This window comes from Carcharodon carcharias, chromosome 20 (assembly GCF_017639515.1).
Source record: "Carcharodon carcharias isolate sCarCar2 chromosome 20, sCarCar2.pri, whole genome shotgun sequence".
Taxonomy (NCBI): domain Eukaryota; kingdom Metazoa; phylum Chordata; class Chondrichthyes; order Lamniformes; family Lamnidae; genus Carcharodon; species Carcharodon carcharias.
Window position 1 is genome coordinate 110,502,511 of NC_054486.1, and position 25,265 is coordinate 110,527,775.

The 25,265-nt window shown below is 48.6% G+C and overlaps 1 protein-coding gene across 1 annotated transcript; it reads right to left on the reverse strand.

Annotated features, from left to right (window-relative positions):
- Positions 1-5,814: 5,814 nt before the first annotated feature.
- Positions 5,815-21,766, reverse strand: zbtb1 (zinc finger and BTB domain containing 1). The gene is made up of 2 exons (XM_041214695.1): positions 21,640-21,766; positions 5,815-7,974 (listed from the first exon to the last, which is right to left on the reverse strand). The coding sequence occupies exon 2, from the start codon at positions 7,945-7,947 to the stop codon at positions 5,827-5,829; it is 2,121 nt and encodes a 706-aa protein (XP_041070629.1). The 5' UTR covers positions 7,948-7,974; positions 21,640-21,766; the 3' UTR covers positions 5,815-5,826.
- Between the last annotated feature and the right edge of the window lie 3,499 nt (positions 21,767-25,265).

Below are 25,265 nucleotides of genomic sequence, written 5' to 3' on the forward strand. Positions count from 1 at the left end.
GCTTTTCCCCAGTTAACTTTCTTACACTGGATTGTTCTTTGTCCTTTTCCATAGTTACCCTAAATCTTATGACACAACAATCACCATCTTCTAAATGTTCTCCTATTGACAATTGGTCCAATTGACCTACCTCATTCCCAAGAACCAGGCCTAGCCAGGATAGTCACAGTACAGGCACCATTTTATGTTCATTCATGGGAATGGTCAACATTTATTGCTCGCTCCTCAATGCCCCTTGAGAATGTGGTGAAGGCTCTCCCCCCCCCCCCCCCCCCAACGTCACCGCAGTCCTTTTGGTGCAGGTACTCTCGAAACACGGTTAGGGAGGGATATGTCCAGGATTTTGACCCAGTGAAAGTGACTAGAGTCCAATCTGAGCCTATCCTCGGCTGATATACACATAAACCACAGCTCAGCTCATCACCACCTTCTCAAGGGCAACTAGGGAACGGCCAACAAATGCCAGCCTTGTCAGCGACACTCATATCCAAGGACAAACAAGAAAAGCTTCTTTCCCAGTTTGGCTGACTGGATGGTGATCATGAATGGACTCATTCTACACTATCCAAGCAAACATGCATAGCAAGCACTGATCACACACGAGACATAAACTCTGTTTAACTCTCCACACACACATTCCGCCAGACCTGTTGAGTATTTCCAGCATTTTCTGTTCCCATACCAAAAGGTGCAGATGTAAACATAATTGAAAAGGCTAATGGAATAATGGCCTTTATCTCAAATAGTTGGAATACACAGGGGGAGAACTTTTCCCACCTACTTCCATTATTTTTAAATGTATTTCCATCCATTGTTTTATCTCTATCTTTTAGCCTTTTTTGATTCCTTCCCCCCACCCCACCCCCACTAGGGCTATCTGTACCTTGCTTGTCCTGCTTTCTACCCTTAATTAGCACATTCCTTAGCTAATATCACCACCTTCAACACCTCTTTGTCCTTTTGTCTGTGACATCTTTTGGTTATTTCCACCTATCACTGGCCCTCTATCCAGTGTTACCTGTCCCACCCCCCCTTAAACCAGCTTATATTTCACCTCTCTTCTATTTTTACTTAGTTCTGTTGAAGAGTCACTCGGACTAGAAGCGTTAACTGTGTCCCTCTCCGCAGATGCTGCCAGACCTGCTGAGTTTTTCCAGGTGTTTTTGGTGCAGGGGGAAGAACATGATGCTGCAGTTGTATAACGTGCTGGCCAGACCCTGTCAGCAGTAACTGTGTTCTGTTCTGTGCACGGCCAATCAGGAAGGATGTACTGGCCTTTGAGAAAGTGCAGTGCAGATTCACTACAATCAAACTGGGGATAAAAGGATGTAAGTGGCGGATCCATAAACCAGACTTGTATTTCCTTCAGTTTACGTGATTGAGATGTGGTCTGATCGAGGGGTATTCAATAAGGGTTTGATAGGGTTGATATAGAGAAACGTGTTCTCTTGTTGGGGGAAATCGAGAACAAGGGGGGCATAACCTTAAACTTGGAGCTGGGCCAGTGATCTTCACTATTTGTCAAGCAAGGTCACTTCAGCAAAAAAAAAAAAACCGGCAGCGTGAGAGCCACATCGACGATTTCAATAAATTATCATTGTTTGCTGGAAAAACTCAGCAGGTCTGGCAGCATCGGTGGAGAAGAGCACAGCTGACGTTTTGCGGACTGTCAGACTTGCTGAGTTTTTCCAGGTATTTTTGTTTTTGTTTTGGATTTCCAGCATCAGTTCTTTGCTTTCATCATCGTTTACTACTGCTTCATGATGTAATGTTACAGAGCGACACGCGCAACTGATACAAAATCACATATTATTCTTAAAAATAAGTAAACGTGCAATTAAGATACAGCATTTGTAAAACAATAACCAGGAAAATATATGGAATTGAAAATGCACCGATGCAAAGTAAGCTTTTTAAAAGCTGAATAATGCAAAACTTACTAAAGTGGCAATATTCTACATTGCTAAATTGGTAAATGAAATAAAATAAATTTAAAGATATAAAAGTTAAGAGAAACTTTCTATTTGTTACCCGCTGCCTGCCACCAATCCTGCTCCCTTATCCTTCTCCTCCTCCCCAACCCACAGCATTGTGGTCTCTCCACCTCCCCCAACCTTCGAGTTATGGCCCCTCTTCCCCCTCTGACCCACCCTCTCGCAGAGACCCCCCCCCCCAACTCCCTGACTCATCCTCTTGCTGCTGCCTTCTCCTAGGCTTGCGTTCCCATTCAAGATCCCGCCACAGCTCAGAGAGTGGAGAGAGGCCGCTCCGACATGTCTCCGGGCCAGTCACATGGGAAACGACTTTAAAACGAATCTCGCGGCACTCAGCGAGATCACAGGAAAGGGAGAGTCGGGAAGCCGCACATCATCGTGAGGATGGGAGCTGCCACTGGCTGTGAGGTTTGCAGTGAAGAACACCGTGCTCGGCTGCTTGGAACTGATGTCAGGAGGGATTTCTTTACGCAAAGTAAGAAATGTGACATTCTGCACTGCACCTCCAGATAGATATCGATGCTGAGGGACAATCGAAAATTCAAAACTGAAATTGGATAAAATTTTGATAACTTTGTCTTAAAGAATATAGAAACACAGCAGCCGAACGAGACTACCCCTGGTAAAGTTTCATTGTTGTGTGCTGATAGTTTTATTTCCAATCTGCAATAACTTTAATTATTTTTGAGTAACATACAAGCGATATTTAACCCAGAACAAGGCTATGCACATGCACAGCTTAACAGGTACATTGTTTGAGATACAGATCAGCCAGGATGTAATTACCAAGCAGAAGAGGCTGAAGGAGCAGAATGGTCTACTCCAGTTCTTCTGCTCCAAACACTCACCATACGAGTTAGATGAAGTAAATCTCCATCCAATAGCACTAGGATTAAGTCTTTTTAATTTATTCAGAGTACGTGAGCATCGCTGCCTAAGCCAACATTTATTTCCCATCCCTAGTTGCCCCTTGAGAAGGTGGTGATGAGCTGCCTTCTTGAACCGCTGCAGTCCATGTAGAGTAGGTACACCCACAGTGCTGTTAGGGAGGGAGTTTCAGGGTTTTGACCCAGTGACAGTGAAGGAATGCGATATATTTCCAAGTCAGGATAGTGAGCGGCTTGGAGAGGAAATTCCAGGTGGTGGTGTTCCCATCTATCTACTTCCCTTGTCATTCTGGATGGTAGTGGTCGTGGGTTTGGAAAGTGCTGTCGCAGGAGCCTTGGTGAGCTGCTGCACTGCGTCTTGTAGATGACACACACTGCTGCTACTGTGCGTCGGTGGTGTAGGGAGTGAACGTTGAACGTGGTGGAGGGGTGCTGATCAAGTCAGCTGCTTTGTCCTTGATCGAGCATGTTGTTGGATCTGCGTTCATCCAGACAAGTGCGGAACATTCCACTTCACTCCTGAAATGATGGGCTTGGTGAGGGAGCTGATATAAAGTCAGAGAATCATCTCAGGGTGAAGTAGAGGTGGAAGTAGGTGGTTTTGTGACAGAGCTGATTATGAGGGTGCAAGATCAGCTCATGGTCAAATCCGATGCTCAAGTTATGACCAATCCAGTTCTGATCTCCATCCAGTAACTCCCACGACATTGTGTCAATATATATTGTTGGTTTTGCTCGTGGATCTGCACTCAGTGCTGGGCTGGATAGAGGCAGGGGTGGTGGAGTGAACTGAGAGCATAAGAGTGTAAGAAAAAATAAGAGAAACAGGAGTCCAGTATTGGTTAGTGTTGCTGCATACATCCTGAACATTTTTATTAAAAATGGAATTAAAAAAACTGAAGAAAGATTTAACCATCCACTTTCAGGCTCTTAAAACAGTACATTGATTCACAATTAAGCTTTTGTATTGCTTCCATAAGGCATTTATAGGGCCCAGTAAAACCAGCTGTTTACACCTTTTGCTTTGTCTCCCTAAACCAGGAATTGTCAGTTGAGTTGGTTACCTGTAACCAGCAACACAGGAGGATGAGGTGGCACACTGCACTGGAGAGATGGACGAGACAGAGGGGAGGGAGGGAGGGAGACAGAGAGGAGGGAGGGAGACAGAGGGACAGAGGGAGGGAGACAGAGGGAGGGAGACAGAGGGACAGAGGGAGGGACCATGAGCAAACAGCCTCACTAGAAAGCAGCAGCACTTTGAAGCTTGCATGGTGCAGATTGATTACTGTGCACACAGGCCCTTCTCATCAATTGTGTAACAATGGTCTTGGTCTGAGGGGTGGATGGGAAGGGCAGTTACAGGACTCCGACTGGAAAGCTCCAAGATCACAGCCTCAGTGCTGGGAGATTAGAACCAGGTTATTGCTCTGCAGTCAGCAGATATCTGCTGAAACAACCACTGTCCACTCTACAGAGCCGAGAGAGATGGGTAGAGCGAGAGGCAGACAGATTGGGAGGTGAACCCTGCTGAAATCAAACTGGACTAATCCTCACTGTAACACTGGTAAATTCCAGTGACTCTCCCCCCCGCCGCTCTCCAGACACAGCTCTCAATCCAGGGTCTCTGTGGGGAGACAGTGCTTATCTCACTTCCATGGGGTGATCAAAAACAACATGAGAGTGGGTCTCAAAGCTCTTGTAGAGGATCTGCTTCCAACCCAGCCCTGCCTGGCTGTAAACTGTAAATTATTACTTATCCTTTTTAAATTGTGCTCAGGATCATGGCTGTCATGCCCGTGTATTACTAAGTGATAGGATGACACAGCACAGGAGGCCATTTGGCCCATCATGTCTACACTTTGAAAGAGCGATCCAATTCGTCCCACTCCTTCTCCCACTCGGTCCCCACAGCCCTGCAAATATTCTCTTTCAGATCATAATTCACTGCATAAAACTGTCTCTTCTATCCCTCTGCTTTTTCCTACTTATCTTCCATCTGTGTCCTCTGGTTACTGACCCGCCTGCCACTGGAAATAGATTCTATTCACTCTGTCAAAGCCCATTAGTAATTTTGGACAACTATCAACTCTTCCCTGAACCTTCTCTGCTCCAAGCAGAACAATTCTGCTTTCTCTAGCTGTGCACACCACACAAAAGTGGACTACTGGACACAGATGTGCCTCAAAGTGTCACTTGGAGTATTCACTGACAATTTGTTCAACAGCGTAGCAAAGGTCACTCACTGGACAGAGAAAAGAAATCAGTCCATTAGAGACAGAAAAGGTGGATATCATTAAAAAAAAAAAATTGCAATTCTACAGCCCATGTGCAAAATGTACATTCCCGATACGATGGAGAAAGCACCACCCGGATCGTTGTCTCACTGAACAACTGGTGATGTAAACTTGCCAAGTTTGAAGGTTTATGGTTTGGAATTAAAGGCACCAGTGTCAGTTCCTCCCAGTTAAATCAGTGATCGAATGTGTGGTAAAGCACCCCATAATATCCTGAGTGAACTGGTCTCACTTGGGCCTTGGAGTTGCTGATGGTGACATTGGGTGCGAGTGCCCTGGGGTTAGGATGGCCATTCGCGTAGCTAATCTCCTCCTGCTAAGCTGGGGGGTGGGGGTGGGGAGAATCCTGCATGATTGCCTCCAACGCCAGACATTTCCACTGAGAGACCCCCCTCCCCCCACGTCATTCTGCAAGCAGGGACGGGGGGGGGGGAGAGACTAGGGCTGCGTGGACAGCCGGCTGTGTTTGGCGGGGGGGAGGGGAGGGTAGGTAACTTGCAATGAAAAGAAGAGATTCAAGTTCTTAGCAGGTCCAGTGAAGTACTTGGCCCAACATCATCATGGGGTCGGGGGGGGGGGGGGGGGGGGGGGGTCAGGGTCAGGGGTTACGTGTGGGTGGGTGTGTGTCGCGGGGGGGGGGGGAGGGGTCACTCACACCTTCTTGGTGTGGCTGGTCAGGTGGTGCATGGTCAGCTCCTTCTTCAGTTTGAACTTGTCCCCGCACAGGGTGCAGGCGTGGAGGTGAACATCAGTGTGACGCTCTAGCAACTCGCCATCGCCAAACACCTGGAAGCAGACCTCGCAGATAACCTCCCTGCCCGCCAGGTGAGACACCATGTGCCGCAGGTGGTCATGCTTCCGGTAGCTGCCTTGGCCACACCTGGGGCAGACGTAGCGGGCGTCCCCCCGGTGCATGTCCAGGTGCAGTCGGAGCAGACGTTCCCGCAGGAATTCCTTGCCGCAGATCTGGCAGGCAAACTCCTTCTCCTTGGTGTGGGTGGTGAAGTGTTCCCGCAGGTGGCACCGCTGGTAGAAGGCCTTGCCGCAGAGGTTGCAGACGTGCTTCCTCCGGTCAGCCCGCTCGGAGGTGGCCTCGCGGGCGGGCTGGCCAAACATGCAGCAGGAGACGTGCTCGACCCACAGCTTCTCCTGGTCGAAGGTCCGGGCGCACTGCGGGCACTGGAAGTTGCGGCCCGCGTGCCGGTACATGTGCTCCTGGAGCTGGCACCGCTGCTTGAAGCTGCCCCCACACACCTGGCAGGTGAACCGGCCGGCTTCGTGGGCCAGGCCCTCGGGCGAGGGGTCCTCGGTGGGCACTGAGGCCGAGGAGGGGAGCAGCTCGCCCCCGGACTGCCAGGTGTAGAGGGCGTCGTGCCCCCCCAGGCAACGCTCGGCGTGTTCCTGCAACCGGCCCCCCTTCACCAGGATCCGCCCGCACTTGCCACAGGCGCACACGCTCTCCACGTGGTGCGCCACATAGTGAGCAGAGCGCTCACTCTCGGGCAGTGCCACCCCACACAGCTCGCAGGCTGGCCCCAGGGGACTGCCTCCCTCCCCCGGCGGCTCCATCTTCAGGGCGCCGTCCAGCGTGTCGTCCTCCTCCTCTTCCTCTTCCTCCTCCTCCTCCTCCTCCTTCTCGTCCACTGTCCAGCCCGAGTGACCCTTGACCTGCTCCACTGTCCGTCGGTGGCTGTTACCCAGAGCGGCCCTCCTCTGGGTGGGGAAGTTGCTGTAGAGTTTGCCCGCTTCCTCAAAGGTCATTCCCTCTTCCTTCTCCTCATCGGAGGGGAGCTCACCATCGTCCACCACCTGGACCACGGTGATATCGCGCAGGTCAACAGCCGCTGTGTCCTCGGGCTCGCTTTTAACCAGGTGGGTGTTGGTTGCGGAATCCCTGAGGTCCCCCTTGGAGTCGGTGTCATTCTCCGAGCTCTCCTCTGTGGGGACCTCCGAGGAGTCCGCCCTCCCCCCGGGGCCCTCCTCGCCAATCCTCTCGATCTTGTCGGAGCCACTCTCCTCCCCACCTCCTTCCGGCCGGGGTGGAGCGCGTCTGCTGTTGCAGGTCAGCGCGTGCTCGTTCAGGAGCTTCTCACAGCTGAAGACGAAGCCACAACAGTCGCAGGTGTAACGCTTGCCAAAGCGGTGGTGGAGCCTCCCCTTCAGGCCCGTCCGGCTCTGTTTGCGGGGAGGGCTGGGGGCCTGCTTCCTGGGCACGCGCTCCACGCCGGAGGGCAGCAGCGGGAGAGGGGGCAGGGGGGGTGGAGGGACAGCACAGACCCTGTTGACCTCGGGGCTCGGCTCCCTCCGGGTCCTCTTGGTCGCCTCCAGCGGGTCATCGTACATACGGACCCCAAACATCATGGAGCCTTTGGGACGAGCAAAAGCCAACGGCGGTGACTGGACAGGCTTCCCATCGCTCTCCTGCAGCTCGTCCAAACTCTTGGGCACATAGTAAAGCTGCAGGAAGGTCATGGCCGATCGCAACTCCTCAAAGTCAGAGGGAACTCCCACCAGCCTCCCCAGGTACATGATCTGCAGGATGAGGTCAAAGCACTCCGCACTGATGTTAACATTGCTCAGACTGAGGTTCCCTGTTAGCTGCTGCTGGCTGATGAACATCATTCTGAAATAGGAGCTGCAGGCAGTCAGCACAGCTCTGTGGGCACGGAAGTAAATGTCATTGATAATGATACAGCAATCACACAGGAAGCCCCACTCCCTCTGGTTGTTCAACTGCTGGAGGACGTATTCACTGTGGCTCAGCCTTGGCATCGTGGATCACCAACCCCAACCCGGCTCCTGGAAGGAAACAGAAAGTTGGATCATCGCTGGAGATTAATCAGAGAACCACTGAATAGCAAAGAACAGGCGGAACCCTTCCATTCTACGCTGGCTTCTTTGAAAGAGTTTCCCTCCCCACTCTTCACCCACTCCTCTGCAATAGCCAACCTTCAAATATGCAATGTCCCTTTTTAAAGGCCGCGATTGAATCTGCATTCCAAGTCCTAAACCAGGGCCCTGCAACCTGCTGCTCCAGGGCCACACCCAGTTCTTTAACATCTCGTTTGCAGCTCCCAACCTTTTCCAGTTGGATTGCAACAACATGGAAAAAGCCTTTAAAGTAAACGTGCGATGGAATTCCACAAATTAGATACAGAACGAATAGACTCTGGGACAGCCCAAACCCCTACTTTAAAAAAAACTCACAAATAGGATGCAAATGATTTAGAATTTAATTAACTTAACCTGACAACAAAGGACCTAAGGATTTGAATAGAAATGGCAGAGTGCAGCAGACCATCCATTATTATTGCGTAAATTAAGGAGACCGGCATTTTGCGATGTATTGTTTTATGCTGAAACGTTCAATCCTTTTATTATTTTATACTTTTATTTTTATTTTAACGATAGTCTATAACTATGTTATGAATTAGGACCACTTGTTTCCCTTGTACCTCCATAATTCAGCACCTGTCACCATGACGATTTTTCAATAAAAACCAAGTATCTAAAGAATTATGTTGAGAAAAGCTGTGGTTTTATTGTGGGGCTGAAGGCTAATCATTTCGCTGCATCTTACAGTTTCAAATGATTATTCTAAACAAAAAATAACAAGATTGTGCTCTAAGTAAAACTGTTGGAGCGGTATAGTTACACCTTGGCTGTAAATAATACCCTCTGTTTAAGCAACAGGTTTTATGATTGTGACTATTATCGATCCTAATACAGCAGAGAATGATAAATTATTCGGTATGTGTCATTCATGAGAATCAACAACTGTCTTAATTTTACACAACCTGAGTTAAAGTTGGTTTTAAAGATGACGTTACTGACAATGACCACAAAACCATTGCCAATTGTTGTAAAAAACCCATCTGCGTCACTAATGTCCTTTAGGGAAGGAAATCTGCCACCCTTACCCGGTCTGGCCTACATGTGACTCCAGACCCACAGAAATGTGGCTGACCCTTAACTGTCCCCTGGCCAAGCGCAATAAGGGTTGGGCATTAAAGAGTAGCCTATCCAGTCACACCCAAATCCAATGAATGAATTTTAAAAAAAACAATTCCTCAAACTCCACCATTTAATATATTTAAGGCTGAAATAGCCAGACTCTGGGCTCCTGGGGAAATCAAAGATTTGGGGAGCAGGCAGGAAAATGGAGGTTAAGGTGACGATTAGTCATGAACGTATTGGAGCAGGCTCCAGGGCTGAATGGTCAACTCCTGTCCCTATATCTTACGTTCTTACATCTCATGTGCCTTATTAGCTGCTTTCCTAACAAGAACGCCAAGTCTAGCGCTTCCTCTCTGACACTGCGGCGCTCCCTCGGCGCCGACCCTCCGACGGGGCAGCGCTCCCTCGGCGCCGACCCTCCGACGGGGCAGCGCTCCCTCGGCGCCGACCCTCCGACGGGGCAGCGCTCCCTCGGCGCCGACCCTCCGACGGGGCAGCGCTCCCTCGGCGCCGACCCTCCGACGGGGCAGCGCTCCCTCGGCGCCGACCCTCCGACGGGGCAGCGCTCCCTCGGCGCCGACCCTCCGACGGGGCAGCGCTCCCTCGGCGCCGACCCTCCGACGGGGCAGCGCTCCCTCGGCGCCGACCCTCCGACGGGGCAGCGCTCCCTCGGCGCCGACCCTCCGACGGGGCAGCGCTCCCTCGGCGCCGACCCTCCGACGGGGCAGCGCTCCCTCGGCGCCGACCCTCCGACGGGGCAGCGCTCCCTCGGCGCCGACCCTCCGACGGGGCAGCGCTCCCTCGGCGCCGACCCTCCGACGGGGCAGCGCTCCCTCGGCGCCGACCCTCCGACGGGGCAGCGCTCCCTCGGCGCCAACCCTCTGTTCCCATGTGTCTGCTGCCCTGGTCCTTCTAGATGGTAGTGGGTGTGGGTTTGGGCGGCGCTGTCGAAGGAGCCCTGGTGAGTTGCTGCAGTGCATCTTGTAGATGGTACACACACTGCTGCTACTGTGCATCGGTGGTGGAGGGAGTGAATGTTTGTGGATGGGGTGTCAATCAAGCGGGGCTGCTTTGTCCTGGACGGTGTCGAGCTTCTTGAGTGTTGTGGGAACTGCACTCATCTTGGCAAGTGGGGAGTATTCCATCACACTCCTGACTTGTGCCTTGTAAATATAGCAAATAAAAGGAGGATGTGGGCCTGGATCAAGAATCCAACGAAAAAAATAACAGTGATGTTAATATACACAATCGACAGTCACAAGAGGAAAAGGATTTTTGCAGTCATTGCAGGGAACAGGAAACATCTTCCAAAGCTTTCATCTTTGTACATCTGGTGAAACCCTGCATAAAAGGCAACACTGTTGGTGCTGTGCCTTTATAAAAAAAACTTCAATCAATACTGGCTTCAAACCCCCACTTCCCACAGCCACTGGAAAAGGGAATCTTGCCAAAGGACTGGTGGGCAGCTGGTGTGATTCCTATTTTTAAAAAGCGAGATAGAACAACTCCAGGGAACTGTCGGCCAGTCAGTTTAACGTAGTGGTAGGAATAACAAAAGACTTCTTACTCAAAAGGGCAATAGAAAAACATCCAGAAACCGAAAAGAAAATAACTGTGGAAGATCATGCTCGAGCAGCTTAACCTAACACTTTGAAATAGTAGCAGATAGGGTAGATAAGAGTAACGTGGTAGAAGTAATATATTTGGATTTCCAAAAAGCCTCCAACAAAGGGACCGCATGGTGGACTCTCTGACTAAACTCTGAAGATCTGGAGTCAGGGGACCAGTAGATCGGGCAGCAAGGTGGTTACAGAACAGGAAACAGAGTAGGGGGTTACAGGTTGTTACTCAAACTGCCAATTTTAAGAAGTGGTGTTCCACAAGGATCGGTGTTGGGATCACTGTTGTTCACCATTTACATAAACAATTTGGGACTCGGGAAGCAGGTGTATAATTTCAAAGCTTGCAGAGGACACCAAATTGTTGTGTGTGGTTCATACACAGAAGACAAATTACAGGGAGACAGTAGCATAGTGGTTATGTAACTGGACTAGTGACCCCGGAGATGCAGGGGGACATGGGTTCAAGGCTCATGGCTGAATTTAAATTCAGTTAATAAAATCTGAAATTGAAAGCTGTTGGCGACCATAAAACTATCATAAAAATCCATCTGGTTCACTAATGCCCCTTTTGGGGAAGGAAATCTGCCATCCTACACGTGACTCCAGACCCACAATAACGTGGTTGACTCTTAACTGCCAGTGAAACGGCCTAACAAGCCTAATCAGTTCGGGGGCAATTAGGGATGGGCAACAAGTGCTGACCCTGCCAGTGATGCTCACATCCCATGAAAGAATAAAGAGAAAATAGCACAGGAGAAAGGAGATAGAAACAGTGAATTTCCCACACACAAGGAAGCCATTCAGCCCATTGTGCCTCTGCTGGCTCTTTAAAAGGGTGACTGATTAGCCCCTCACTCCCCTGATCTTTCTCCACAGCCTTCCACAGTTCTTTTTCAAGTTTTTGAAACTTCCTAGTGAGTCCTGTTTCCATCACCTTTTAAGGCAGTGAATTCTAGATCATACCAAGTCACTGGGTAAATAAAAATAGTTTGCAGTTTCTTCTCTGAATTTTTTGCCAATTATCTCACAGAATGGCTCTAACACAGAAGCCCTTTCAGACCTTGCTGTCTGAGCCAGATCTCTGCAATAGCAACTTGGCGACTCTCACTCCCCTCACCTTTTCCACTTATTTAGCTTCAGATAACTATCCAATTCTCTTTTAAAAGCCATGGCTGAATCTGCCTCCACCACATTTCAGAAGCACGTTCCAGATCCTAAACACCCACCCTTCATCTTTGGTTCCTTTGCTAATCATCTTAAATCAGTTCGGCTGTACGGTGAGTGGGGTGAGGTATGGGGAAGATTGGGAAGACAACAGTGGCTGAAGATTCAATAGCTCGAGGAGCAGACAGGCGTTTCTGCAGCTTCTGAGGTGCATCCAATTTAAGAAATGTGTGTCTTTAACATAAAGGTTCTCGGTAATGCAGAAATTACCTTAATAGGATTTTCTAAAAAGCATTGATTCTCTCCCTCTCTGGAAAAAAAGGATTTCTAAACTCTTTGGCCTCTTAACAGGCTTAATTCAGGCTTCCATGTTGACATTCTGAAGCTGTTAGGATAGTGCTGTGTGCACCTCCTTATCTATGCAGATGTACAGAAAGAGCCAGGATATGACCCTCAGCAGGATGCAAACAACAAGGCTGACCTCGTGCAGGGTGACCCACAAGTGGGGCAGTAACCACCCTGACGCTTTGAGTACCTGTGTCCATGGGTCAGAACAGTTTCAACAGGTGATTGACACTGGGTAAGCAACCAGCCCCCAGAAAAAAGGCTGTATTAACAAGTGCACAGGCACAGGGGCCATGTCCTGGTGGGGTCGTATATACTGGGGGTGTCTCGGTGAGAGGTGCTGGTGAGGTTACAGTACTCACCGGTAGCTGCCTTCTTCAGAATGGACAAGGAGGAGGATGAGATCAACAGACTCTGTGCCAACCGTTTGCCTGCCCTCCAAGATCAGTACACTGCTCTCAACTGTTCCGGGTCATATCTTTTTTTTCTAATTAATGTATCATATCCAAATCATTTCTTAATAAACCATTTTAGAATTAATCATGACTAGTCGTCTGCCTATTTAGGTATCTGTGGGCCCAAAACCCATATTTTTAAAAAATTCATTCACGAGATGTGGGCTTCGCTGGCTGGGCCAGCATTTATTGCCCATCTCTAATTGTCCCTTGAGAAGGTGGTGGTGAGCTGCCTTCTTGAACCACTGCAGTCCCTGTGGTGTGTGTACACCCACAGTGCTGTTAGGGAGGGAGTTCCAGGATTTTGACCCGGTGACAGTGAAAGAACGGTGATATATTTCCAAGTCAGGATGGTGAGTGACTTGGAGGGAAATTTCCAGGTGGTGGTGTTCCCATCTATCTGCTGCCCTTGTCCTTTAGATGGGAGTGGTCATGGAAGGTGCTGTCTAAGGAGCCTTGGTGAATTCCTGCAGTGCATCTTGTAGATGGTACACACTGTGTATCAGTGGTGAAGGGAGTGAATGTTTGTGGATGTGGTGCCAATCAAGTGGGCTGCTTTGTCCTATACGGTATCAAACTTCAAGTGTTGTGAGAGGGGCACTCATACAGGCAAGTGGGGAGTATTCCATCACACTCCTGACTTGTGCCTTGTAGATGGTGGACAGGCTTTGGGGAGTCAGGTGGTGAGTTACATGTCCAGGATTCCTAGCCTTTGACCTGCTCTTATAGCCACAGTATTTATATGGCTAGTCCAGTTCAGCTTCTGGTCAATGATAACCCCCAGGATGTTGATGGTGGGGAATTCAGTGATGGTAATGCCATTGAATGTCAAAGGGTGATAGCTGGATTCTCTTGTTGGAGATGATCATTGCCTGACACGTGTGTGGTGTGAATGTTACTTGCCACTTGTCAGCCCAAGCCTGGATATTGTCCAGGTCTTGCTGCATTTGGACATGGACTGCTTCAGTATCTGAGGAGTTGTGAATGGTGCTGAACATTGTGCAATCATCAGCGAACATCCCCACTTCTGACCTTGTGATGGAAGGAAGGTCAAAGATGAAGCAGCTGAAGATGGTTGGGCCCAGGACACTACCCTGAGGAACTCCAGCAGTGATGTCCTGCAGCTGAGATGACTGACCTCCAACAACTACAACCATCTTCCTTTGTGCAAGGTATGACTCCAACCAGCGGAGAGTTTTCCCCCTGATTCCCATTGACTCCAGTTTTGCTAGGGCTCCTTGATGCCACACTCGGTCAAATGCTGCCTTGATGTCAAGGGCAGTCACTCTCACCTCACCTCAGGAGCTCAGCTCTCTTGTCCATGTTTGAACCAAGGCTGTAATGAGGTCAGGAGCTGAGTGGCCCTGGCGGAACCCAAACCGGGCGTCAGTGAGCAGGTTATTGCTAAGCAAGTGCCGCTTGATAGCACTGGTGATGATCCCTTCCATCACTTTACTGATGATCAAGAGCAGACTGATGGAGCAGTAAATGTCCGGGTTGGATTTGCCCTACTTTTTCTGTACAGGACATAGCTGGGCAATATTCCACATAGCCGGGTAGATGCCAGTGTTGTAGCTGTACTGGAACAGCTTGGTTAGGGGCACAGCAAGTTCTGGAGCACAAGTCTTCAATACTATTGCTGGAATATTGTCAGGGCCCATAGCCTTTGCAGTATCCAGTGCCTTCAGCCATTTCTTGATATCCCCTGGAGTGAATTGAATTGGCTGAAGACTGGCATCTGTGATGCTGGGGACATCCGGAGGAGGCCGAGATGGATCACCCACTTGGCATTTCTGGCTGAAGATTGTAGCTTCAGCCTTATCTTTTGCACTGATGTGCTGGGCTCCCCCATCATCGAGGTTGGGATTATTTGTGGAGCCTCCTCCGCCACAAATAATTGTGTTTAATTGTCCAAATGATAATGCTGTTTGGTACACAAATAGTCCTGCTTTATAGCTTCATCAGGTTGACATCTCATTTTTAGGTATGCCTGGTGCTGCTCCTGGCATGCCAACCTGCAATCTTCATTGAACCAGGGTTGATCTCCTGGCTTCATAGTAATGGTAGAGTGGGGGACATGCCAGGCCATGAGGTTACAGATTGTGTTCAAGTACAATTCTGCTGCTGCTGATGGCCCACAGCACCTCATGGATGCCCAGTCTTATACCAGGATGATGCCTCTCTGATGCCAGGGCCAAGGATGTCACTCAGTGGGTGCAGAGCACCTTGAGGGGCGGTGAACAACCAGCAGTGGCTGGTCAACATCAATACAATGACATAGGTAGAAAGAGGGATGTGGTCCTGCAGTCAGAATTTAGGGAAATTGGTAGGAAATTAGCAAACAGGACCTCAAACATAGAAATTGCCAGATTACTCCCAGTACCACACACGAGTGTTGAAATAGCAAGATACAGTGGATGAATGTGGTGTAGGAGGGAGGCTTTACATTCCTGGGACATTGCAACCAGTTCTGGGGAAGATGCAATATGTACAGGCCAGATGGGGTTGCACCTAAACAGAGCCAGGAGCAATTTCCTTGTGGAGCATTTTGCTAGTGCTATTGGGGAGGGTTTAAACTTACTTGGCAGGGATGTGGGAACCAGGAGGTAATATTACTAAAAATGCAAAAGTCTTGGGAGGGACAGATAACACTAGAGTCAGAATTAGGAAGGTATTAGGTGGGCTTAGTGTGAGAACAATGCATTAATGTCTAATTTAGGGTTACCGTGAATGTAGGTGAATGGGCAGAGTGTGGTAACTAAGGCTGGTGAGTTGCAGATGCAGATTGGCATGTGGAAATATAATGTTGTGACAATGAGAGAGACCTGGCTCAAAAAGAGTAGGATTGGATATTAAATATTCATGGCCACCAAGTGATCAGGAATGATAGGAGGAGGGTGGCAGTATTGATTAAAGAGAATCTTACAGTGCTGGAGAGAGAGGGTGTCCTAGAGGGGTCAATGACAGAATGCAATTGATTAATGCTAAAAAAAAATGTAAAGTACAAGTACACACCTGGATATACTGTATAGGCCACCAACTAGTGGGAAAGATGTAGAAGAACAAATTTGTTAGAAAATTACAAAGAGATGCAAGAAATATAGGGTAGTTACAATGGGGGACTTCTTTTATCCAACTATAGACTTCGATACTGGTAGGGAAAAGGGAAGAGAGGAGCAAAAGATCCTAGACAGTGTTCAGGAAACTTTTCTGCAGCACTATGTTTCCAGTCCAATCAGGAAGGAAGCACTGCTAGACCTGATTCTTGGGAAGGAGGCAGGCCAAGTGAATCAAGTGTCAGTCGGAGAACATTTAAGGGACAGTGATCATTGTATCAGAAGGTTTAGGTTCTGGAAAAGGAGCAATCCAGGGTAATAAATAATTGGGGTGCCATGAGGGGCTGTATAGGCAGAAACTGTTCCTGTTGGTGAAAGGATCAAGAGCCAGTGAATGGCAGCATTAGCAGCACAGGGAAAAAATTTTATTTTTACACAGTGAGGGGCAAGGATCTAGAATGCACTGACTGGGAGTGTGGTAGAAGCAGTTTCACTTGTGGTTTTCAAAAGAGAATTGGATGATTATCTGAACAGAAAAAAATTTGCTGGGCTACAGGGAAAAGATGGGGAGAATGGCACTGGGGGAATGGGACCAGGTGAACTGCTCTTTCAGAGGACCAACACAGACGCTAAAGGGCCGAATGGTTGCAGGACAGAAGGAGACCATTCTGTGATTCTCAATCCTTCCACCAGTGGGAACACTTTCTCCCCTGTCTAATCTGTCCAGACCCCTCATGGTTTTGAATACTGTTATCAAATCTCCTGTCAACCTTCTCTTCACCAAGGAGAACAGTCTCAACCTCTCCAATCCATGTAACTGAATTAACTCATCCTCGGAACCATTCGCATGAATCTTTTCTGTATCATCTCACATCCTCCCAAGTGTGGTGCCCTGAATTGGACACAATAATGCAGTTGAGGTTGAATCAGTATTTTATAAATCATGGAGAATAACAGCGTCTCCTCTCCTGAAGGCACTATCGATAGTGATCAGCTGGCTGAATGCCCACTGCCCTATCCAAAAATCTCAAGGCCCCTAAACCACACCCAAGTTGAAATCAATTAAAACTATTCCGCCTGCGTTGAGTTGAGCGTTTGCTGCATTACTCAACAGCCCTGCATTAGACAATTGGATAGACGATGGCATAGTGGTAATGTCACTGGACCAGTAATGCAGAGGCCCAGGCTAACACTCTGGGGACATGGGTTCAAAACCCACCACAGCAGCTGGTGAAATTTAAATTCAATTAATTAAACAAATTTAAGCTAACTAACCTCAGTAATGGTGACCATGAAACTATCATCGATTGTGATAAAAACCCAGAGATAAAAACAAAAAAACTGCGGATGCTGGAAATCCAAAACAAAAACAGAATTACCTGGAAAAACTCAGCAGGTCTGGCAGCATCGGCGGAGAAGAAAAGAGTTGACGTTTCGAGTCCTCATGACCCTTCGACAGAACAGTTCTGTCGAAGGGTCATGAGGACTCGAAACGTCAACTCTTTTCTTCTCCGCCGATGCTGCCAGACCTGCTGAGTTTTTCCAGGTAATTGTGATAAAAACCCATCTGGTTCACTAATGTAGGGAAGGGAATCTGCTGTCCTTACCCGGTCTGGCCTACATGTGACTCCAGACCCACAGCGATGTGGTTGACTCTGAAATGGCCCAGCAAGCCTCTCAGTTCAAGGGCAATTAGGGATGGGCAACGGATGCTGACCACCTCCCATGAATAAATAATACCTCTGCTCCAGTTATTCCTCTTCTTGCCATGAGGGTCAACAGCAATGTGCATGTATGTGCTTTTCATGTCTGAAAACGGCCAATGGTCATTGTCAGGAACATTATCAGACCACATATAAGGAGACATTAGAGCAAGGTTGGTCTATGAGGTTTATGGAGAGAATTCCAGAGTTTAGGGTCCAGGCAGCTAAAGACATGCCCAGCAATGGAGAGCAATTAAAATTGGGGATATTCAAGAGGTGCGCAGATACTTCAGAGGGTTGTGAGGCTGGAGGAGATTTACAGAGATAGGGAAGGGTGAGGCCAGGGAAGGGTTTGAAACAAGGATAAGAGTTCAAATGTATTGCTTAACCAAGCGCCAATGTAAGTCAGCAAGCAGATGATGTTTGGGTAGGTGGACTTGGTGCAAGGTGGAGGAGTTTGGTCTCTCTGTCTTTGCACAGTAAGCCATATTGTGCAGGGATTTGGAGGGGGTGGGGGGGGGGGGGGTGTGGAAATAAGAGCATGTGGGAGGCTGCGTGTTATTTGCAGATATTTTTCAAAGAATGTGTCCAAGATATCTCCACTGCCCCCCATTCAAAAATGAAACTCATTTTAACAACACACTCAAAGCCTCAGCAATCACCATGGTCACAGGCAACAAAGTTCAACATTGCTCAATGGAGTGTCACTGGGTTAAACATTCCCCACCCACACCAACCTTTCCTATCTTAGCTAGGGCAGTGGAATAAAACTCTAATCAGCAAACTGAGGGAGAGGGAGGGCAACTCTACTGAAATAAATGTCCTGCCAACCCTGTAGAACTGTTCTGTAGAATTCAGGGATTAAAGATTAATCTCACAGACGCTGCTAGGTGACCAGAAATGAACAAAATATTCCAGCTGAGACCGAACTAGTGATTCATAAAGGTTTAACATCAGTTCCTTGTTTTGTACTCAATGCCTCTGATCTTTCATTGTCAGCCCTACTCCCTCCTGAGACAGATATTCACCTCACAGAACATGGAAATCAGATGGCATCAAACCCAACACCTGGGGGAGCAACAACTGGAGTGACTCTGTCATCTCCCAACTACTCCCTAATCCACAAGATTCCTCCAAACACAGGAGTAGGAGATGAACCCTGTAGTGCAGACACCCAATATCCTTGCTTTATGAGACACTATCCAGGACAAAGCAGCCCCGCTTGATCAGCATCCCACCAACTTCAACATTCACTCCCTCCACCACTGACACACCATCTTCAAGATGCACTGCAGGAATTCACCAAGGCTCCTTAGACATCATCTTCCAAACCCACGACCACTACCATCTAGAAGGCCAAGGGCAGCAGACACATGGGAACACCACCACCTGGAAGTTCCCCTCCAAGTCACTCACCGTCCTGACTTGGAAATATATCGCCGTTCCTTCACTGTCGCTGGGTCCAAATCCTGGAACTCCCTCCCTAACAGCACTGTGGGTGTTCCCAAACCACATGGACTGCAGCAGTTCAAGAAGGCAGCTCACCCCCACCTTCTCAAGGGCAATTAGAGATGGGCAATAAATGCTGGTTTTGCTAGTGACACTTGAAAATTAAATAAAGATCACTAAGTCCTTGCTCAGTCAGGTGTTTCACCAGGTGCCTCTGACTAACATAACCACAGCAGTGAGGTTGTTTGCCATCTTGCAGCCTCAGGATGGACAGACCGAGACTGCAGTCCATCCCAGACAGACCCTCAATAAACTTTTGGCATTCCTGGATAACGGAACAGATCCCCTTCCACCCACATTAAGGATAAACCAACTAGCCCAATGCCTAAGTAACCACGAGCTATCTAAACTACCTGAGCACGGGTCCAGATTCTAACTGCAACTAAACTTGCTCCACTCAAGGATGTTCCAAAAGTGCTGGGCGATTTTCCCACAACCTTTCCTCGCTGTCTTCCTTCCTTCCCCCCATCTCAAGTTGAAGATAAGAATGAATATTTCAGCCAAACCCAACATCTTCTACAAGACCACAGCTGATGGAGGGAACCCCAGAACAGAACCAACGCTTACAAGTTTCCTCTCGCTGTTTAGGTCCAATAGTGAATTTACTGAAATGTCCAAAATGGAGATTCTCCCAACAGAAAATCTGCTCTATTCTTTCTTTAAATGAAGTATTTTTATGTAGACAGTCAGCCCTGAGGTCTGAGCATCGCTGGTCTATTCCTGGGTGACCCCGGGAAGGTGCTGGTGGGGTAATTTTACACTTCTGTTTGCAAGTGACCTCAGCAGTCCCTATCACTAACCTCCAACAGGCCCTCAGCCCTCTGAGATCTCCACGTCCCTCCACTTCCGGCCTCTTGAAGACTGATTAAAATTGGGGCATTATCATTGGCAGCCGTGCCTTCAGTTGTCTGGGCCCCAAGCTCTGGTATTCCCTCCCTCAACCACTCTGCCTCACTTTCCTCCTTTATGCTCTTTAAACCCTACCTCTTTGACCAAGCATTTGGACATCTGACCTAATATCTCCTATGTGGCTTTAGTATTAAATAGTGTCTGATAACTGCTCCGATGGAGCACTTGGAATGTTTTATTGCGTTAATAGTGCTAAATAAATGCAAGGCGCTGATGTAACTGAGCACCTTTTAAGAATCAACCATGTTGTCTAAAACCAGACAAACAGGACCAGACCGGGTAAGGATGGCAGGATTCCTTCCCTTAAGGACATTAGTCAACAAACTGGATATTTACAACGATCCAATAATATCAACACTTCTACAGAGATTGTATACAACGCTCCAGTGCCAAGGCTAGCGGCAAAACACCCCAGTGCCAGAGCCGCCTGTAAAATGCCTCCGACCCAGACCCGGTTGCATTGCTCTGCCCCGGTTGCAATATCCCAGACCCCGGGCTCGGTTGCATTTCTCTCCCCGGTTGCAATATCCCAGACCCTGAGCTCGGTTGCATTGCTCTGCCCCGGTTGCATTGCCCCAGACCCTGAGCTCGGTTGCATTGCTCTGCCCCGGTTGCAATATCCCAGACCCCGGGCTCGGCTGCATTTCTCTCCCCGGTTGCAATATCCCAGACCCCGGGCTCGGTTGCATTTCTCTCCCCCGGTTGCAATATCCCAGACCCCGGGCTCGGTTGCATTTCTCTCCCCGGTTGCAATATCCCAGACCCCGGGCTCGGTTGCATTTCTCTCCCTGGCTGCAATATCCCAGACCCTGAGCTCGGTTGCATTGCTCTGCCCCGGTTGCAATGCCCCACACTTAGTTGCATTTCTCTCCCCCGGTTGCAATGCCCCGGACCCTGAGCTCGGTTGCATTGCTCTGCCCCGGTTGCAATATCCCAGACCCCGGGCTCAATTGCATTGTTCTACCCCGGTTGCAATGCCCCAGACCCGGTTGCATTGCCCCAGACCCCGGGCTCGGTTGCATTGCCCCAGACCCCGGGCTCGGTTGCATTGCCCCGGACCCCGGGCTCGGTTGCATTGCCCCGGACCCCGGGCTCGGTAGCATTTCTCTCCACCGGTTGCATTGCCCCAGACCCCGGGCTCGGTTGCATTTCTCTCCCCCGGTTGCATTGCCCAGGACCCGGTTGCATTTCTCTCCCCCGGTTGCATTGCCCCGGACCCGGTTGCATTTCTCTCCCCCGGTTGCATTGCCCCGGACCCGGTTGCATTTCTCCCCCCCCCCCCCCCGGTTGCATTGCTCTGCCCCGGTTGCATTGCCCCAGACCCCGGGCTCGGTTGCATTGCCCCGGACCCCGGGCTCGGTTGCATTGCCCCGGACCCCGGGCTCGGTAGCATTTCTCTCCCCCGGTTGCATTGCCCCAGACCCCGGGCTCGGTTGCATTTCTCTCCCCCGGTTGCATTGCCCAGGACCCGGTTGCATTTCTCTCCCCCGGTTGCATTGCCCCGGACCCGGTTGCATTTCTCTCCCCCGGTTGCATTGCCCCGGACCCGGTTGCATTTCTCCCCCCCCCCCCCCCCCCGGTTGCATTGCTCTGCCCCGGTTGCATTGCCCCGGACCCCGGGCTCGGTTGCATTGCTCTGCCCCGGTTGCATTGCCCAGGACCCGGTTGCATTGCCCCAGACCCCGGGCTCGGTTGCATTGCTCTGCCCCGGTTGCATTGCCCCGGTCCTGCTTGCAGCTCTTACCCTGACTCGGTGTGGACGCCTCTCCTGCTCCCTGTCGTTGTGCCGGCCTTTGCTGGTGACTGGGAGCCGGTCCCTGATGCCCCCTTTCCCCGGTGTAATCTGCTCAGTGTAAGGGCCTCAATCAAACACATCACAGGAAATGAGCTACTGCCTCTCCTCCTTAAAGGGGAAACGTCCTGAACCAACACTCAATCCAGCCCCAGAGGTTGCTGCTTCCTCCCAAACCAACCCTCCCAGCATCAGACAGCACCGAGAGAGGCCACTCGGCCCATTGCCCCTGTGCCAACTCCCCCCTGTTGGAGCCATCCATTCAATCCCTCCCTTGCCATCCTCCTGTAGCCCCACAAACTTTTCTCCCTTGAGTGTCCATCTAATTTCCCTTCTGATACCCACCGCCCAATCCACGCTGCTCCCCATACGGTTTCCTGGCCCTTTTCCAATATAAAATGGTTATGGCAATACCATTGCTCTTGGGACCAGTTGAGGTGAGGCCCATCTTTTACAAAGAGGTTAAAAAACAAAAAAAAAACCTGCGGATGCTGGAAATCCAAAACAAAAGCAGAACTACCTGGAAAAACTCGGCAGGTCTGGCAGCATCGGCGGAGAAGAAAAGAGTTGACGTTTCGAGTCCTCACGACCCCTCGACAGTACCGAGTTGTGTACGACAGAACCCACCCCCCCACCCCGCCCCCCCCCCCCCCCCCCCACCCCAGCGCTTTTGCCCCATGATTATTTAGTATTTTTGGAATGCTATTAACACCTTCTACCGTGAAGACTGATGCAAAGTATTTATTCAACTCCTCTGCCATTTCCTAGTTCCCCATTATTCTTTCCCCAGCCCCATTCTCTAAGGATCCTATGTTCACTTTGGCCTCTCTTCTTCCTTTTTATCTATTTAAAGAAGCTCTTATTGTTCCGTTTTTATACTACTTGCTAATTTACCTCAAAGTTTATTTTCTCCCTCTTTATTACTTTTTGCATCATCTTTTGTTGGTTTTTAAAATTTTCCCGATTCTCTGGCTTACCCCTAATCTTTGCTGCATTGTATGTTTTTCTTTCAATTTGATACTATCCTTAACTTCCTTGATTAACCACGGCTGGTTTATCCCTTTCCTAGAATCCTTCTTCTTCACTGGGATGTATCTTTGTTGTGAGTCATGAACTATTTTCTTAAACATTTGCCATTGTTCATCAACCATCCTTTCTGCTAAACTCCTTTTCCCAGTCCACTCCAGCCTACTCTGCTCTCATTCCTTTGTAATTACCCTTATTTAAGTTTAGCACAGTTGTTTCTGACCCATGTTTCTCACTCTCAAACCAAATGCTAAATTCTACCATGTTATGGTCACTGTTTCCTAGATCTTTTACTCTGAGATCATTTATTAAACCTGCCTCAGTACACATTACCAGATCCAAAATAGCCTGATCCTTGGTTGGATCCACAACATATTATTCTAGGAAACTGTCCCCAATACACTCTATGAATTCTTGCTTTTGGTTCCCTCTGCCAATTTGATTTTCTCAATCTATATGGAGATTAAAGTCACCCATGATTAATGTACTGCATTTTTTACATGCTCCCATTAGCTCATGATTTATTCTCTGTCCTACAATATAGCTACTGTTAGAGGGCCTATAGACTATACCCAACAGTGTCTTCATCCCCTTGTTATTTCATACCTCTACCCATATGGATTCTATTATGTATGTATTTCTAAGTAACCAAAGTGCCATATCACTCACTACTGCACTACATTCAGTGTATCAAACTAACAATGGGTCAGTCTGCAGCACATGGTGTGATCTGAGAAGTATATTTGATGAAGCTCCAGCATTTGAGTTTAAATTGTGATTATTTTCAACTTCTGGGAACCACAAGAGCTGACAGAGGCACAAATGGGCTGAATGGCCTCCTTCTGTGCTGTATCATACTATGAGTTTCCCAGGGATACAGTTCCATGGTTACTGGTCAAGTTGGGGAATACAGAACAAGGAGTACCATCAAGCATCTCTCTCACCACCAATCATTTTGATAAAACTAGCTTACTCATTTACCCTTTCAGTTCTCACATAGTAGCTGGGGAGGCCATTCAGCCCCTTGAGCCTATTCCATCATTTATTTATGACTGGTCTGTACCACAAGTCAACCTTGCTTTATATCCCTAGATATCTTTACTCAACAAAAAATGATCATTCTCAGTCTTGAAAGCTCCAGTTGACCCAGAGCATCCACAGTTTTTCAGGAGAGAGAGTCCCAGTCCAGTTCAGGTTTTCCAGTTTCTGAAGAACAGCAAAGTAAAATATTATTTTAATGGGGAGAGACTGCAGAATGCTGTGGTGCAGAGGGATCTGGGTGTCCTGGTAAATGAATCACAAAAATGTTAGCATGCAGGTATGTCAATTAGGAAGGCAAATTGAGTGTTGGCCTTCATTGCAAGGGAAATGGATTATAAAAATAAGGAAGTCTTGCTACAACTGTACAGGGCATTGTGAGTCTGCACCTAGAGTACTGAGTACTCCGTTTTGCTCACCTTACGTAGGGAGGGATCTACTTGAATTGGAGGCAGTTCGGAGAAGGTACAATAGGCTGAATCCTGGGATGAAGGGGTTGTCTTATGAGGAGAGGTTGAGTAGGTTGGGCCTGTACTCATTGAAGTTTAGGAGAATGAGAGGTGATCTTATTGAAACTTAAAAGATTCTTAGGGGGCTTGACAGGGTGGATGCTGAGAGGTTGTTTCCCCTCGAGGAGGAATCTAGAAACAGGGGGAACATTTCAGAACAATGGGTCATCCATTTGAGATGGAAATGAGGAGGAATTTGTTCCCTCAGAGGATCGTTTGCCTGTGGAACTCTCTACCCCAGAGAGCACTGGGGGCTGTTTCATTGAATACATTCAAGGCTGAGTCAGACAGATTTATGGTCAACAAGGGAGTCAAGGGTTAGAGATGGCCAACTGGAAAATGGAGGGGAAACCAAGAACAGATCAACCATGATCTTATTGAATGGTGAAGCAGGCTCAAGGGGTCGAAAGGCCTACTCCTGCTCCTAATTTCTTATGTTTTCTCTTTCCCTTACCTTATTTATAAAAAATATGCTAACTTTCAGCTCCTTTTTCATATTCCATTTTGTATCTATCATCAGTTTGCCTTGACTCCTTTGTTACTTTTATAGCTTCCCCAGCCTGCTATATTTCCACCGATTCTCACATTTGAGTAAGCTTCTTTTTTAACTTGATACAATCTGTTTCTTGACTCGGTTGCTTATCCGAACAAGAGAAGCCTTTGCATTTTAGGAACATGCACTGATCTTATATCATACTGAATACTTCCTTCTGATTAAAACACAGAGATAAGAACAAAACACTGCGGATGCTGGAAATCCAAAACAAAAACAGAATTACCTGGAAAAACTCAGCAGGTCAGGCAGCATCGGCGGAGAAGAAAAGAGTTGACATTTCGAGTCCTCATGACCCTTCAACAGAACTAGGTGAATCCAAGGAGAGGGGTGAAATATAAGCTGGTTTAAGGTGGGGGGAGGGGGGTGTTGTTGGAGGGGAGAGAAGGGGGGGTGGTTGTAGGGACAAGCAAGCAGTGATAGGAGCAGATAATCAAAAGATGTCACAGACA

Coding starts and splice junctions, on each gene's coding strand:
- zbtb1 (XM_041214695.1), bottom strand. CDS start 7,947: ATGCCAAGGCTGAGCCACAGTGAATACGTCCTCCAGCAGTTGAACAAC.